The sequence below is a fragment of the Ambystoma mexicanum genome, chromosome 11 (assembly GCF_040938575.1).
Source record: "Ambystoma mexicanum isolate Mex_15411 chromosome 11, UKY_AmexF1_1, whole genome shotgun sequence".
Classification (NCBI taxonomy): Eukaryota; Metazoa; Chordata; class Amphibia; order Caudata; family Ambystomatidae; genus Ambystoma; species Ambystoma mexicanum.
This window is the reverse complement of record NC_090934.1, coordinates 773,308,246-773,326,463: the sequence shown is the minus strand read 5'-3', so window position 1 is coordinate 773,326,463 and position 18,218 is coordinate 773,308,246. Positions and strand designations below refer to the sequence as shown.

General features: G+C 43.2%; 1 protein-coding gene across 10 annotated transcripts in view; it reads left to right on the top strand.

The window, feature by feature from the left end:
• The window catches only part of SCUBE2 (signal peptide, CUB domain and EGF like domain containing 2), a 1,402,698-nt gene that overhangs the window by 1,270,692 nt on the left and 113,788 nt on the right, over window positions 1-18,218 (top strand). For all 10 annotated transcript variants that reach the window (XM_069623684.1, XM_069623682.1, XM_069623685.1 and 7 more), the window contains one exon: window positions 16,988-17,185. In XM_069623684.1, the coding sequence (XP_069479785.1) occupies window positions 16,988-17,185 (198 nt within the window). The remainder of the gene's footprint in view (window positions 1-16,987; window positions 17,186-18,218) is intronic.

Here is an 18,218-nt window from a genome sequence, read left to right as displayed (position 1 = left end):
ATATACCACCTCTAACAAAAGAAAATGTGTACAAATACATTTCTTTCCCTTTTTCACAAAAAAAAAAACAATTCCACATACTTTACAAATCATTGCAATGCAACGTCCTAAAATTCATCCACATAGTAAAAAGGAGTAATAAGAAAAGTGAAAAATAATGAATACGTAGTAAAATGCAATTCAATGCTAAACTTTGTTTAAAAAGGGTTAAACAGAGTTCATAATCAAGAAATGTAGTTAAAAGCCAGATTTTCCAATTGCAAGGAACACACAAAAACCGCCACTGCGACCACATCTGAAGTTACACTGCCCTTTAAGCTTCTTTTCCAAAGGTACTCTGTGTCAATAAAAGCCATAGTATGAAAAAAGCGATTAGAATATCTAAGACTAGTGTTGTGTAACAGGGAGCAGTCAAGAATCAGGTGATACAATGTTTCAATTAGTTCCTTACAAAATCCACATGCAGTGTCTTCTGGCAGTATTTTCGAATATTTGCATAAGATCTCTTTAGTCCCAGTACAGTTCCACCTGAATCTCAAAATATTTCTGCAGGCTGCTTGTCCAGGGTAAATGGGCAAAAACGGGCCAACAACACCCAGCCGCTTGTGGTCTTCAGCCAGCAGGACTAATGAGACATAACTATGTCTTTTGTCAAGTGTTAATTGCCAGCCCCATCGTTCCAGGAGCAACTTGGTTTGGTTGGGTCAGTGCGTCAATTCCTCCCGACTAGTTCCAATATTGGTTAGCAACTTGTCACATGTAATGCTAAGGTGCTTGAGAAACATGCCTATTCACAATTGCTTTCAAGTCATCATACAATGTTCCTGGGGAAGCAATCCGGATCTTACCAAAAGAAGTTAGAAAGCGCCACATTCCATTGCACCTCAATGAGGTCAACCCCAGTTCAAAGCGAATCGCAGAAACTGCCAGAGATCTAGGCAGTTTGAATAATCTCCTCCATAGCTTAGCTTCAACATAAGACAACATATTTAAGTAAGTGAAATCAAAAAAACTCCACGCCACAAGTAACCGTTGCAACTATTTTTCCCTTGTAAAATCGACCTAATTTCCCATACATTTTTACAAGCTGATTACTCGGTCCCTTTATTTTATCCCATAGAAATTCCCAAGTGGTTGATGGTTTACTTAAGATCGGGAAACCCAAATAAGTAAAATGTGTTACGAAATCAAGTTTATCCCCTCCACAGTGGAAAACAAATTTCATGGTTGACCTTTTTGTTATACAGTGCATGACCTTTTCTTTGCATTAATTTGTACAAAATTCCTACTGCCTAGTTAACAAATGTGTCAATCAGCCTTTTCAAACCGACCGGGGTTAAATCAAATAATAAAAATGTTGTCTGCATAGGAGAGCCATATATGCTTTTGCTTGTTAACTTTTGGTGAGGCGAGGGCAGCCTTCACCAATTATTCTCCTTTTTCAGAGACACACAAATTAAAAAGACAGGGGGCAAGAATGCACCCCTGGCTGACCGTGGTGGAAGTAGGAATCTCCTGCATCAGCCCTCCCTGATTATTAAGTCTGACCCAAACTTTAGACTCGGAATACAAAGCAATTATTGGGCTCGGTACACCCAAAGTATGGCTAATTTCATCCACAGGAGATTCCTGTTCACCTTGTCAAAGGCTACGGTCATGTCAAAGGTCACAACGAATAAGGAGCTGACTTTTTTGTTCCCAACCAAGTTTTGTGTAGATTGTAAAAGAAAGCCGTTCAAAGTAGTGCAATGACTTTTGCGGAAGCCAGTTTGCCATTTTTGTAACCTCCCTGTTGCTATGGACCATGCCGTTGGGTGTTAAAAAAGTAAGGCCGCAAAAACATTACTATCGGTATCTAGGATGGCAATGGGTCTGTAATTCTTGGGGTTGGTGCAATTTCTTCTTTTAAAAATCGGGACAAACATGTGCAGTGTGCCATGAGTTAGGGCTTGGGAAAGAATAATTAATTTAAAATAAATTCTTAAAATCCAGGACCGCATGGCAGCTTTGTGTTTGAAAACAACATTCAATCGTTTTAGGCCCAGGTGCTCGCGAATGACTACTACCCATAATATGATATTTTATTTATATTGCGCCCATACACAAGTGTTTCAGAAGGCGACGAAGCAAGGGAGAGGTATGAGGGAGGACAAAACAACAATCTTACTAGGACCAGTGACATTGAGAACACACAAGTGCAGGGGAGAGGAAAGAGGGAAAGTGCAAGGGGCAGGGGAGGAGTGGATAGTGCTGAAAAACACGTGATCAAAAAACAGATAGTGCAGCCATAAGGTGGCAAGTGCAAGAGAAATAAGCACAGACAACGGGTGTCTGATGAGTGCAGGTAGGGGGACAGTAGGGATGCAGATGCAGACCTAACTGCAAAGGTTGCAAGCAGGCATTGCAGGTATGCAGCGGAGTGGGCAGGGAGCTGGGCCCGAATTCAGAGGATAGCCAGGTGCCCTCTGGAAATACACACAGATCAGCAAGCGAGAGGAAGAGATAAGGCAGAAGCAAAGAGGACGGGATTGAGGTGCTTCCGGAACCGAAGATGGTTCTCCTTGAGTCTCGGAGAGGCTGTTCCAGAGGGAGGCCCCAGCCGAAGAAAGAGATCTATCACCAACTCGATGCTCGGAGAAGCGACTGACCCTGTGGGAGTTGGAGGAGCAAAGAGCTCGAGTAGGAAGGTATTTCCGAAGGGTGAGTGGAAGGTTTTTCGGACCCAGGCACCAGAACGCTGTGTGGACAATGCAGAGGGTCTTGAACTTAATCCTCGCAGCCACTGGGAGCCAATGAAGAGATTCCAGGGCTGAAGAGATGCGATCCCTGGCCTTGAAGCCAAGGACAAGACTCGCAGTCCTGTTCTGGATGAGTTGGAAAGGGCGAAGAGTAGTAGCAGGAAGATTTAGAAAGAGGCTGTTGCAGTAGTCCAGCCTATGGAGAACCGGATCTCTAGAGACAGTGAGCTTCTGTGGGAAGGAGAGGAAAGGACAAATACCCCTGAGGAGGTGCAGTTGGTAGTTAGACTTCCTAGAAACATCAGAGATGTGTGGAGAAAAGAAAAGCGTGGAGTCGAAGATAACCCCGAGGTTATTAGCCTCACAAGTGGGGGCAGGACTCTTCTCTCTGCCAAGGGAGGCCAGCCAGAGAGAGACCGGAAAGAAGGGTGCAGGAGTGCCGATGAGCCGCATCTTTGTCTTACTGGCATTAAGACAGAGGTTTTTGGTGGCACACTACTCCTGGATTGCAGACAAAGTCAGAGATGAGAGAGGGAGAAGAGGTGGCAGAGGGGAGCCTGAAAACTAGCTGCGTGTCATCCGCATAGCACTGAAAGTTGGAGAAGAGGGTAGCAATGCAGTGGGCGAGGGGTGCCAGGTGTTGGTTAAAAAGCCAGGGAGAGAGGTTAGACCCTTGGGGAACACCACAAGTGGAGAGTGAGATAGATGAAATGAAGGACCTAAGTTGGACCTGGGAGGGTCGGCTGGAGAGGAAAGAGGTCAGCCAGTCCATGGATTTATCAAAGTCAAAATCCCATTTATTGTGACAGATCTATTCTGAGATAGCTAATGTGACTCTTTCATAGTCAAGTCCTAAGACTGTGTTAAAATGTCACCCAAAGGGCTTTGTTGATGGGGTTCAACAGGGGATCAACATGTAGCCTGCTGCAATTGTTAAGAAGTCTCCAAAAGGAGGAAGTATCACTTATGCATAGTAATTCTCGCATAACTTCACCATCCCTTTGCAGTAAATGATCTTGATAATTTCTAATCCAGTTGTGGTAGGTTTGTCTAATCTTTTTTTAATTTGTCAATTCCCAACCGCCCGCCACCCCCTGGTTTAATGTCGATGCCTCTAATTCGAGCCCTGAATTAATGCTTTTCCAGAAGAACCCTTTGATCAGAACACTGGTTGTGACTGGTCCTAACAAAAAAATGGTTGTTCCTAAAGAGTCCTTTAGGAACTCCCGTCCCCTGTACGCTTTCTAATGTCTGAAGATCAGACCAAACATTCAAGTAGGTAATCAATAGTTCATATTAACCATTTGGCATAATTGATTATTTGATATAAGAAACTCTTTTTCAATATTTCAGTAAAACACAATATTTTATTATACAAATAAAGAAGCCCAACGCGTTTCGAGGCACAAACTCTTCTTCAGGGGCAATATCACAATTCATCAGATTTCTAAAAAGTAGAAAAGAAACATCTTAGTGTAAAATTTCACACTGTAATTCAACAATAAAGTATTCTTTAACACAGTAACTACTTTTTAGCAATTTTTAACAAATCACGTATTAATACATACTTAGATCAATCAGGGTCCTCTATATCCTAGAGGTAAATCAGCTAGTGTAGCTATTATTAGAAATGTGGAGAAAAAGAGCTTGGCTCGGCTCAAAATAACCAGAATTCTATCGAATCAATCCGCACATGCAGTCAAGAGAGAGAGATTGCTGTCAAAAGCTCTTAACTCGGTATGGTCGGAAGAAAAGCGGACAACACTTACCCCAGCAAGTGGGTGTCTAGATAGGGAAACAATCCTAGGGGTGTATGTATTCATGAAGTAAATGATTGATAGGACCCCGAGTCCAACAATAGATCAATATTAAGTCTGCAATCCAAGTAATAGCTCTAATTAGGAAAAGAAGTAGAGCCTCGGTGGAATGTAGTAAAAGAAAATAGATAAACATTTACATCAATAATAATGTCCTGCTCAACGGTACCCATAAGAAATCCGAACTGGAAAAAGCTGAAAGTAAGAAGAAAAGGAAAAGTGCTAGTTCGAATAACGAGTCAGTCCATTGTGCAGGGAAAAGTACCTAAGCTACTTACAGAATTCGCCAAAGATCAACGAGCGTGGGAGCCGAGGAGCGACACATCTCACCAAAGTAGGATGCGTTGTTCCAATGAGTGCCTTTTATTTATACTCAAAGGAGTGTAAAGGAGTGCGTGCGCCTAAGGAAAAGGTCAAGAGCGTCATAAGGCTTGCGTCATATGCGAACATGCGCAATACCCTAAGGAAGGAAAGTAAACACAGCGCCGTGACGTATCAAGAAGGCGTATGCGTGTGCGTTTGATGGAAAGATGTAGGGCGTCATGAGAATGATGTCATTTATCATGCGCCAACGCTTAAAGTAAAAGTATTCACGTAAGGAAGGAGAGTAGCGTTAGGAAGTAAGCAAAGTGTGGAATACTCATAGCGCCGTCACCATAGTGACACGATCTGCGTCAGAACGTGATGGTGGCTGTAAAAAACTACGGAAAAGGAAGTAGCGTAAGACAGTAAAATACTCATTACGTAAAAGAATAAGCAATGGAGATGATAAAGTAAGTGAAGATCAGTAAAATTGTCAGTCTTCCTACAGGGATTATGTCATAAATGTCCAAAACTGAGGAGTCTTTAGAAAATACATGTACTGCCTGCCCACCTAGGGGCGTACAATCTTACACAGTCACATGAAAAATAGACCTACTACAAAAGAATGGAAATAAAATAGTTACATTTTTTATGATGAAAGGCAGTAAATTTGGATACATGATTTATAAAATGTATAAACAAATTTATAAAAAAGGGCCCAGATAATAGTCTTCATTAATCCCCAAAGGGGAGAGGGAGTCGAGGCAATGAATCCAAAAAAGTTCTCTCTGGGCTAGTAACTTCTGTAAGTTACCGCCTCGAGGAAGTGGATGTATAGTTTCTAGTATTACAAAGCGCATTTGTGCTACCGTATGCTGATGGTCTCTGAAGTGTCTGTATACTGGTGATTTAATGTTTTTGGTGCGAATATTAGACTTGTGTTCTGTCCATCTCTCCTTTGCTTTCCTGGTGGATTTGCCAACATAATATTCCCCGCATGGACAGCGTAAGGCATAAATAACATTTTTAGAGTCACATGTAGCATATTGTTTCAGAGGTATCTTTTTGTCAGTATTGCCATGGTGGATGTGATCGTCTTTAATCACATTTGAACAGTGTTGGCAATTAAGGCATGGAAAAGTCCCATTTTTGGTTTTACACAGCACAGTTTGATTACCAGGTTTCTGTTTTTCAGCCTTAATCAATTTGTCGCGGAAGTTTCTGCCCCTCTTGTATGCCAGCATTGGTGATTCCGGAAAAAGGTTGTTCAGTTGTGGATCTGTTTTTATGATCTCCCGGTTTTTGTGAATAATTGTCTTGATTTGAAAACTCTGACTGGAATATTTCAAAGAGTGAATTAAGTTAGTTTTCTTCATTTTGGCTTTTGGGTCCAGGAGGTCCAGGAGGTCCTCTCGGCTATGCAGTTCAGTTCTGAGTATGGCTTTATCGATCAGGTCTCCAGGGAAACATCTGTCTCTGAATCTTGTTTTCATGTTGATGTATTCTTCCTCTAGTTTATCTGCTTCCAAAGTAATTCTTTTTACTCTGAGAAGTTGACTGTAAGGTAAATTTTCTTTAAGATGTTTTGGATGAAAACTTTGGACATGTAGACTACTATTCACATCTGTCGGTTTCCTGTAGATCTGTGTTTTAAGACCCTCATTCGTAATTTCAATGGTGACATCCAGGAAATGTACAGATGGTTTACCTATGTCCATTGTCGACCTAATCCTGTCGTTACATTTGTTGAGGTATTCCCAGAATTTCAAAAGTTCTTGTTCGGTTCCTTTCCATATGCCGAAGATATCATCAATGTATCTAAACCAGCTCTTGATTTTGTCTTTCCAAGCAACAATATCTAGAACATGTGTATGTTCGAAGAAATACATAAAAATATTGGCATATGAGGGTGCCACCGATGATCCCATCGATGTACCTGATGTTTGCAGAAAGAATTGTCCATTAAACCTGAAGTAATTGTTGAAGAGAATGATTTAATGAGTTCAATTGCAAATACTTTGTGAATAGTAACTTCTTCATGTTTTAGTAAGAACCATTCGAGGGCATTAATGCCCTGGTTATGTGGAATAGAGGTGTAGAGACTAGTAACATCCATTGTAAATAGTATAAGGTTAGGTTCCTCCAAGTTCAAATCTCTGATATTCTGTAGAAAATGAGTTGTGTCCTTTAGATAAGTTTCTGTTTTTTTGAATTAGCGGTTGCAGTGCCGTATCCAGGTATACTGCCAAGGGATGAAAGATGCTCTCTGTACCCGCGACAATTGGCCTAAAAGGTGGGTCCGTTCTGTTCTTAAGAATTTTCGGGAGTCCATAGAACACCGGTGTTACCGGATTGTTGTTGATCAGAAATTTACTTGTGTTCTCTGATATCCATTCTGCATTTTCGGCTTTTTTTATGGTTGTTTTGATCATAGCCTTAATCTTGCTAACAGGGTCACTATCCAATTTAAGGTAGGTATTTTGATCAGATAACAGTTCAAACAGCCTTCATTATAAAATGAGGTGTCCATAATAACGAGAGCCCCTCCTTTGTCTGCTTTCTTAATAGTTATACTATTATCCTCAGCTAGATCTTTGATTATTCTCAACTGGTTTTTGATATTTTGTTTGCTAGAGGTCGTGTATTTCAAGCTTCTAAGTGCTCTCGTGGTTTTTAATTTAAACAAATTTATCAGGGGATGATTAATTTGTGGATGAAAATGACTTTTGTCTTTTATTTCCCGATAAGGACATTTATCTTTTGTGCTTGTAACTGTAGTGAGATTATCAAAAAAGACTTTCAGTTCCATTTTTCGAATTAATTTGAAAAGATTGACCTCCTCTTCAAACAGACTTGTATTGGTATATGGTATAAATGAGACCCCTAAATTGAGAGTATCTATTTGTGACTGAGAAAGAGGTTTGGAAGAGATATTGACTATTATTGGTTCCTTCAATGTTTGTTCTTCTGACGGGGTTTTCTTTATCCCTCGTCTGGTTTTTCTCCTCCTCCTAAAAAAATCTCAGGTGGTGGTATTGGTGCTGGTACGGTCCCAATTGTGGGAGTAGAAATATCACTTGGAGTAATTCCCACTGTTGGTAATGTCGTCCCCCTAGTCGAAGGACGTTCTTCAAGCTCACCGCTGGTGACTCCGCTACTATCCGTATTATTGTTAGTGGCTCGTGGTTTTGGTTGCCTTAGTGTAAAGTTGGCTTGTTTGCTGTTATAGAACTCCTGCCAAGAGTAGACAATATCCCGGGCGTAATCAAGAGTATCTCGCCTGAATTGCCTTATTTTCCGCTGTTCTATTTCTTTTTTGTAGTTGTCTAGTTTGCTATTGATATCTTCTAAGATAGATCCCAGTTCTGCCGTTGTTTTAAATTTGGACTTTTGTGAAGAAATCTCTTCGATCTCCTGGTTGATTTGTGATAATGATTTTGATAATTCCTCAATTGTTAATAGAATAAGATCCAGCGAGCATTTATTCAAAATTTGTTCCCACCGTTTAACAAATTCCAAGTTGTCTTTGCAGAGTGTAGGGCGTAGATATATCCTTAATCCTCTGGGAATTCTTTTGGATTTAAAATACTGTGCCAACGTGGTGGCATGATTTTTTTGCGAGATTTCTCTACGGATTAATCTCTCCAATTTTTTAATTAGATTTTGGGGGTTATCTGTCCCCAACGGTTCTTTGCTGGTGTCTTTAATAAGTCCAAGGATCCGTATGGCCCCTTCATCAGAAAACGCCAATGTGGTAGCTGATTTGTCTGCGAGTTCATTAATTTTTGAAAAAGACATAACTTAGTAAAGGCAGGGTGCCAGTGTTAGGGTATCCAATGCCAACCCCTCCACAACGTGGGAGGAGAAACAAACAATAAGAACAGCAGATAACACTAAGGCACACCTATTTTAAAGGTTCTTTTGGTTACATCTTTCCATCAAACGCACACGCATACGCCTTCTTGATACGTCACGGCGCTGTGTTTACTTTCCTTCCTTAGGGTATTGCGCATGTTCGCATATGACGCAAGCCTTATGACGCTCTTGACCTTTTCCTTAGGCGCACGCGCAATCTTCTGGGCACGCACTCCTTTGAGTATAAATAAAAGGCACCCATTGGAACAACGCATCCTACTTTGGTGAGATGTGTCGCTCCTCGGCTCCCACGTTTGTTGATCTTTGGCGAATTCTGTAAGTAGCTTAGGTACTTTTCCCTGCACCATGGACTGACTCGTTATTCGAACTAGAACTTATCCTTTTCTTCTTACTTTCAGCTTTTTACGGTTAGGATTTCTTCTGGGTACCGTTGAGCAGGACATTATTATTGATGTAAGTGTTTATCTATTTTCTTTTACTACATTCCACCGAGGCTCTACTTCTTTTCCTAATTAGAGCTATTACTTGGATTGCAGACTTAATATTGATCTATTGTTGGACTCGGGGTCCTATCAATCATTTACTTCATGAATACATACACCTCTAGGATTGTTTCCCTATCTAGACACCCACTTGCTGGGGTAAGTGTTGTCCGCTTTTCTTCCGACCATACCGAGTTAAGAGCTTTTGACAGCAATCTCTCTCTCTTGACTGCATGTGCGGATTGATTCGATAGAATTCTGGTTATTTTGAGCCGAGCCAAGCTCTTTTTCTCCACATTTCTAATAATAGCTACACTAGCTGATTTACCTCTAGGATATAGAGGACCCTGATTGATCTAAGTATGTATTAATACGTGATTTGTTAAAAATTGCTAAAAAGTAGTTACTGTGTTAAAGAATACTTTATTGTTGAATTACAGTGTGAAATTTTACACTAAGATGTTTCTTTTCTACTTTTTAGAAATCTGATGAATTGTGATATTGCCCCTGAAGAAGAGTTTGTGACTCGAAACGCGTTGGGCTTCTTTATTTGTATAATAAAATATTGTGTTTTACTGAAATATTGAAAAAGAGAGTTTCTTATATCAAATTGTCAATTATGCCAAATGGATAATATGAACTATTGATTACCTACTTGAATGTTTGGTCTGATCTTCAGACATTAGAAAGTGTGCAGGGGACGGGAGTTCCTAAAGGACTCATTAGGAAAAACCACTTTTTTGTTCTTACATATTCAACCTAGATGCCAAGGTTGAGCCTTTGCCCCCCGCACCTCAAAACTCCATATAAACATTTTAGAATGTCTTCAACAATACCCTTGCAGGTATTAAACCAAAAGAACCTTTAAAATAGGTGTGCCTTAGTGTTATCTGCTGTTCTTATGACTGGTCCTAGCCAAGCAAGATGATTTAGTCGAGCCGTTCATGTGGCCATCAAAGAAACTCACAAAGCTAGATAAGTTAAACATGTCAAATTTCCATTCCAGGGTTGAGGATTGCATAGTTTCGTTCACTTTGTTAAACACCACCACTTTGTGTCCTGACCCCCTAATACGATCACCCACCTGGTTTATTGCTAGCCCCTTTATCATATTAAGTCGATTAACATCTCACAGAAGTCCAAAAACTGCTCATTTTATGGTCAATCCACTCAAATGCCTTAACAAAAAATGTATTAGTTACAGAGCAAATCTTCATTGGTGAACATATAGTCCAGTGTGGACCGCTTCCCGCCCCTGAACTAAGCAGGTTGACTAGGAATGTCCCCCAGTACTGCCCCATTGAGGCAATGTAGACCCAATGCCTTCATACATGATAGCCATTTTCTGCCCTGCATGATCTGCTAAGAAAATAGAGGTCTGCAGCACCAGGAAGCCCTTATACGAAGGTAACAGATGCTCAAATGAGATGCCAGCAGCCTTTTTAATGGCGATGACTTTAAAGGTTGACCCACCGGGGAAAACTCATACCCGTACTGTCGAAGATGCGTGACTTCCTTCAAAATAACATTGAAAACAATGTTCGAGTGAATGTCCACGATTGCAACATCGATCCTATCCTGAATGAAGTCGACTCGATCCAACTCCCAGTTTGAAATAGCCCGTAGGAAGCGAACTCCAGGAAGTAGGGATAAGATACAAGCACAATTCAATACTACATCCCTGTTTTCAGAGAGTATAGCCTTCCCTCACTCTACGTTGCCACAAAAGGCAAAGGAGGAACATCTCTTAGCCATGCCTGTTTTACCTTTATGATTGGGATCACTGTCAGTTTGTAGACGTGTGGGGGCTGAGTAGGCGGTTTAGCCACTACTCATCCATGTACTCTTGCAGAGAGCATAAGTCCTTCTGTCACACTAACCTGACAAACCAGTTATTTGTCGCAAGATCCACCACTTCAGACTGGACCAGACGACCAATCGTCTCGCATTCGTCATGGATTTGTCAGCACCCAAATACCCGTCCTATTCTCAGAAAAGATTTGTTCACTACCGCACGCCAGATTTAAGAGTTCATCTATGCAAGATCATGCATTGAAAAATTTTGCACACCAGCTGAATCCTTTTACAATAAAGTAGAAAGTGCTGCATAGCCATGCCACAATCAGCTTTATGACAGCTCTCAGTGCTCAACATTATTATTGAGAAGCACAGTGTCGAATATCGAGTAAGTGTCGAGTAAGAACATATTTGCTAACTGTGCATACTGCCCCTAAACTCCTTTTGCCTGCTTGCACTATATCCCAGTAATACACATTCGCACTTTCATCTCGCCCCATTAATTAAACTACATTTTTGGCTCGCGTGTCCTAGCAGGAGTGCAATTAGCTCTGTGCTGTTGTCGTGAACTTGAAGGCCTTGTTAATTTTATAGTCTAGGGGACTGGCAGTCACAATCCTATTTCTCTTTTACAAATATAGAGGAGGAAATGCATTGTGTGGGATTTCAAAATATGCAAATTCCGTGAGGCAATGTACTGCAAGTGTGGGGGCTTAATTTGTCAGTGTCACCGCCTCTCGGCCTCCTTGCCTCATTACAGCCAGCACCAGTTGCCCTTTTTTTATTTTGGGCTAAGCGCCGCCTCGAAGCCAAAACTATTGCATTCGAGTACAGATAGGGAGAAAAGGCATATGCGGAGGGACACAAAGCTTGTAGGTGTTTGGTTATTTGACCACCCATTGACTGCCCATGGCCATGCTAATCCGTATGGCCATTCCTACTCAGTTTCTGCTCCTCCCCACCCAAAACACCTCCTCATGGGAACTCTTTGAGCTTGCTTTAATCAAGCCTTAACATCAAAATGTGCACTTTAAGTGCCTGCCAGAGATTGGCCTAAAGCAGTGTGCTGAGAGTCAATGACTTAATGGCCGCTGTAAACGTGCTACTGGTGTCTTAACCAGGTCTGGCTTCAGCCATTCTATTTAAAAGCAGCACGTGTGTCCTTCACTGAAGTCCTTTTAAAAACAAGCGTTGGCACAGCCAACAGTTTTAGTTTGTATATACATATTAGGTATTTACTAGGCACTGCTACTGGATGCCCATGTACTCGCACCATTTTGCACCTTTTACCATCAATAGCCAGTTAATACCACTAAGCAGTGTGTGGTAAGTGCCTTTCCTATACCCACACAAACGCCCAAACTGGTGGCCTTGCAAATGCTTGTTTTGTATTGTCTGCTTGATTGATTGCCCTAGTTTAACTTGTCTGGCCAGAATGGAGTTTGTTGATTTTATGAAAACTAGTCAGTACAATAGTTTTTAAGGCTATAAATCTGCGCTAATTTATCACTGCCAAGATACAGTGCGTGACCACCTAGTTTAAAAGTGAATACCTGAAACAAGTCCCTGCCTTCTCCTTCTTCTCACCTCTGCTCTTATACTTTAATTACCCGTTCTTCTCCATTTTCTTCAGTATTTTCAAAGTGCTGCCAGTTACAGAATTTAATGCAGTACCGTTCAACTGTCAGATACTGAAACAATGTAAGCTTGCCAGTAAGAGTCAAAATACTGTAATCAAAAAACCATGTCACAGACGCACATTTTTTTTACAGTCCTGGTCTTTAGTTTAACGAATGCATTTTAGTAGTTGTGGTCTTTGTCATCTTCAATTGAACAAATTGGGCTTGAACAACCAATTCTAATTAGTTGTGACATGAATACTCCAGACTTCCAATCTGGTGTTCCAGTGGAATGCAAAATAAATATCGTTTTACCTGCCTCTGAACTATAAAGAGCTGCTTTTACTTTGATAGGGTTTGATTCGGGACATCAATGTTGCTCATGTTTTTTGCATTCCTTTGACAGCAGAACGGAGAACACAAGGAAGCATACAGGCCTGACTCTTACACGTTATTCCGTTTGTACCAATGACTTTGCCAGGTGAACGCATCACCAGGACAGCGAATGGCTGGTGCCGCCCTTAGTGAGGCGCCCACCGAGCCCAACCAAGGGGATGTAGAGGAAGGAGGGACAGACTATACGGCCACCAACCACGGGGGTGGAAGCAGGTCACAGAGGGGCGACAAAGGGTGAGCAGGGCCAGAGGGTGGGGGCTATATAAGGCCCCAGGCGCCTGGTTGCGCCCTCTTGGTCCTGCTCCTTCCAGCTCAGAGGAACCTGCCTACCCTTCCCTCCTTTTGTTGCATGGTTCTGTTCTCTTGTTAGGATCTGTTTTTCTTCCAGAGTTGACCAGCAGATGTTACATGGTGATCACAAGAGAAAGTGCTGACGGATAACGCAAGGGGACTGAGCAGCCAATAGCTTAGAAAGTACGGCTCCCAGGAGTACCAGACTCGGGGGAGGCTCGAGGAAAGGGGGAGTGCTACGGGGCTTGGAAGGTGTGTGTGTGAAGCTTGGGCGAAGAGGAATGAAAGGAAATGGGCTGAAGGGAAAGTAGTGGGGAACGGGAAGAATTTGGTTACAGAAAAGATTGGGAAAGGAAAGTATTTGGGAAATGGTTGGGAATGGGAAGGAGTTGGGGAATGGGAGAGTTTGGGAATGGAACGAGTTGAGGGAGGGAAAGGCATGGGGGAATAAGTATTTTCAGGTCTGGAATGAATTGGGCGGTTGAATAGACTTGGGTATGGGGGTATTGGAAGAGCCGGAGAAGGAGAATGAGGGTACAGGGGGTGAAACCGATTAGCAATGGAAGGTATTGGGGAGGAGTGGGGGCAGGCAAAGCATTTGGGGAACTATGATGTGGGGCATAGGAAGAACTTGGGGCAGGAGGAATGATGGGTATTTGGGGAATAGAAAGAATTGAGAAAGTAAACGGTAAGGGGGGAAATGGACAAAACCAAAGGGGGATGAAAGCACTGGGGGAGTGAGAAGAGACTCAGTAATGGCAGAAGGGGGGATGGTTTACACGGGCGCAAGGGGCATCGAGTGGGGAAAGAAAGAAATGGGAAAATAGCGTTCAAATGAAAAGGATAGAAAGAGAAGTAAGAGAACCAATGAAAAGAAGGGTAGAATGTGAAAAACGAAACTAATTAATAGAAATAGGATAGAATTAATGAATATAAGGATGGGCTGTGAAGAGAGACAATTCATTAATAGATGGAAAGAATGAAGAAAAAGAAAAATAACGAAAAATATTTTTAAAACAGTAAATAAAAATGGCCTTGTTTAGAGAGGGAATGACTAGGGAGTGGAGGGGTCTACCCGGCAGAGTCCTCCGGACACGACATGGGTGGAGGGGATGCTTAAGAAGCCACACCACAGTAGAATAATCCTGAGGTGTGGTGTAGAAACAGATCACCTGTAAGATAACTCCTGGCTTGATGCTTCAATAAAGCTTGCTGAAGCATTTGTGACTTCCACCTTTGAAAACTGGTCCTGCCTCTTTATTTCGGGGGAATTCCCAATGGGTCCTTTCTGTGAGGTGGAGGGAGAGCCGGTCGAGGTGGGGTGTCCAGTATGATGAGTGAGGTGGCGGATGCCTACAACTATGGGGGGGGCAAAGCTGTGGGCTGTACCCGCTATGCCAGGCTAACGCGCCGTCAGGACAGCGAATGTCAGGCGCCGGCCCTTAGTGGGGACGCCCACCCACCCCAACCAAGGGGATGGAGAGGGAGGGACGGGTCTATATGGCCCCACCAATGGGGTGGGTCGGAAGCACGTCATAGAGGGGCAACAGGGGGGTAGCAGGGCCAGAGAAAGGGGTTTATATAAGACCCCTGGTTGCGCCCTCTTGGTCCTGCTCCCCCAGCTCAGAGGAACCCGCCCACCCTTCCATCTTTTGTTGCATAGTCCTGTTGCTGTCTTGTAATGATCAGTTTTTCTTCCAGGGTTGACCAGCAGATGTTACATGGTGATCCCAAGAGAAAGCACTGACAGATACCACAAGGGGACTGCGCAGCCAATAGCTTAGAAAGTATGGCGCCAAGGAGTACTAAACTCGGGCGGCGGGGGGGACCGGAGAAAGGGGCAGGAGTAGGGGGGCTTGGAAGTCATTCCAACTCCAACACAGGGGGTTTAGGTGTGTGTGGGAAGCCCGGGAGAAGGGGAATGAAAGCAAATGGGGCAAGGGATAGTAGTGGGGGAACGAAAACTTGAACAGGACGGAAAGAATTTCATTACAGGAAGCATAGGGAAAGGAAAGGATTTGGGGAATGGATAAGAATGGGTGCAAGGAAGGAGTTGGGTAAGGAAAGAATTGGGGTATAGGAAGGAGTTGGGGAATTGAAGTGTTGGGGGATGGAAAGGCATTGGGGGAGTAAGGATTTCAGGTCTGGAATACATTGGCTGGTTTAATAGTCTTAGGTATGGGGCTACCAGAAGAGCCTGAGAAGGAGGGTACTGGGGATGGACTCGATTAGCAATGAGGGGTTGGGGGGGTCAGGCAAAGCATTTGGGGATCTAAGAAGTGGGGCTTAAGAAGAACTTGTGGAGGGAATGACAGGTATTTGGGGAATAGAAAGAATTGAGAAAGGAAACCGTAAGGGGGGGAAATGGACAAAGGCGAAGGGGGATGAAAGCACTGGGGGAGTGAGAAGAGACTCGGGGAATGGCAGAAGTGGGGAATGGGTTTAGAAAGGGGGAAGGGGCACCGAGTGGGGAAAGAAAGAAATGGGGGAAATAGAAAGAGAAGAGAACCAATGAAGAGAAGGGTAGAATGTGAAGAAAGAAACTAATGAATAGAAATAGAAGCATAGCATGTGAAGAATAAATAAATGAATAGAAGGATAGAATGTGAAGAGAGAAAATGCATGAATAGAAGAAAAGCAAGAAGAAAAATAAAAAAATTATAAAATAAAAAATAAGTAAAGAAATGACCATGGGTAGAGAGGGAATGACTGTGGAGGGGAGGGGTCTACCCAGCAGGGTCCTTCGGACACTGACAGTGCGGGGGGAGGAGGTTCTTAAGAAGCCACACCCAGCGTAGAATAATCCTGACGTGTGGTAGAGAAAGGGATCACTTGTAAGATAACTCCTGGCTTAATGCTTCAATAAAGCTTGCTGCAGCATTTGTGACTTCCACCTTCAAAAACGGGTCCTGCTTCTTTATTTCGGGGAACTCCCAAGGGGTCCTTTTGGGGAGGTGGAGGGAGAGCCAGTCTAGGTGAGAGGTCCAGTATGATGAGTGAGTTGGTGGATGCCTAAAACTATGTGGGGTGCAGCTGTGGGCTGTCCACGCTATGCTTAAAGGCCTAGGAGGCAGCATGTTCGAGAAGGGTGACATCACTTAATCGCATCACTTGCAACAGAGTGTGTTCACACTTGAAGTCCTCATTATATCCCCATCACTAAAGAGAAGGCGCTTTTCTCCATGAATAGTAAAATCCAATCCGATTTTCTTAACCATTAATGTTTATTAATGGAAAGGTATCTCACGTGCAGTCAAGCTGGGCTCTCCTAAATACACATTGGACTTCATTGACTGTGTTGGGTTGGCGAAGCTGAGCCTGACACTGCGAAAGCATCCGTCCGGAAAATCGTGCATGTGGGCTATGGAAGCCCTTGAACACTCATTCAATAGGTAGTACTTGAGTAATAGCAATAGTAAAACCACCATTTTACTGTGCTCCTTTATGCTAGCAGATCTACATTTCACTTGGGTTAGTCCATACAGCAATACGGTCATGGTGCATCTTTGGCTCCCTGTGGCTTGGAATCATGTTGTGAAGTTCACTGGTTCATGTCCGTGTTCTTTCTGAGTGTTGTATAAATATAAAATTGCACCATAACTGCATTTATGATGTGACCACAGACGGGTCATAACCGTCTATTTATTCGATGCTCTTTTCTGTTTCAGACAGGCAGTGTGGAGGGGAGCTTGGTGACTTCACAGGATATATAGAATCGCCCAATTATCCTGGAAATTACCCAGCTAATGTAGAATGCACTTGGAACATTAATCCTCCTGCGAAGCGTCGCATTCTGATCGTGGTGCCAGAAATCTTTCTCCCAATAGAAGATGAATGTGGGGATTATCTGGTGATGCGAAAAAGCTGTAAGTATACTTATTGCCACTGGATCACAAAGCAATGTTCATATAAATTACTTCAGTTGCAGAAAAAGCAAATGTGAGGTATGCTGTTTTTAACCAACTTACTGTCTCGCAATACTTAAACAGTGTTATTGGGTGGTTTCCCTTATGCATGCATGCCAGAATGAGCCATTCCATTCTGGAGGCACTAGTCCCGTCTTGGTTTTAATTTTGCATCCTGGAAATTGTAGTCCTGGATTTCCCCATTATAAACACAAGACTACAAATCACAGAATGCCAAATTAAACCAGGACTGGATTAGTGCCTCTCGAACGAATGGGTCATTTTGGCATGTATTGTATGTGTTCACTTGGCACAAGGGGTACGTTCTACTTTAAAGTCCACCTCCAGAGGGTTGGGCAGTAGCATGGTGTTGACTAGTGATGGACCTGGAATGTGAAGGGATTGCAAAACAAATATTTCGAGGGGATTGGGTCCTCCGACGTATTCCATATCTATGACATGTAATCACCACAGCTGTGCTGCTTCGGAAACTTTTTTCGGCGTCTGCGTCCTGCGTCGATGACGTCGATGCGCCTGCGTCGATGACGTCGATGCGCCGTCGTCGAGGACCTCCTCCGACGTCCGACGTCATCCGATGTGATAAGTAGGACGCACGACGCCCGTAGCCTCAGTTCCGTTTTTTCCGCGAACGTGTTGCTTCGTGATTCTCGGTTCACGCCTCGACTCTTTAGAGTTCTGTTCTTCTCGGTTCTTCGAACCTGTTCGTTTTGTGAAAATCCTTCGTGTGAAGATGTCTTCTACTTCGTCTTCGACCCCGCGTCTGGGTTTCAAGAAGTGCGGGGAGTGTGGGTCCAAGATGTCGGTGACGGACTCGCACGACGCCTGCCTCTGGTGCCTCGGGGAGGCCCACGACACGGATGACTGTATCGACTGCCAGTCGCTCACGTCCAAAGCCTTACGCGAACGTAAGAAGAAGTCGGTAGGTCGGGTGTCCAAGCCCAGGAAGTCGAAGTCTGCGGGGCTTTCGACGGAT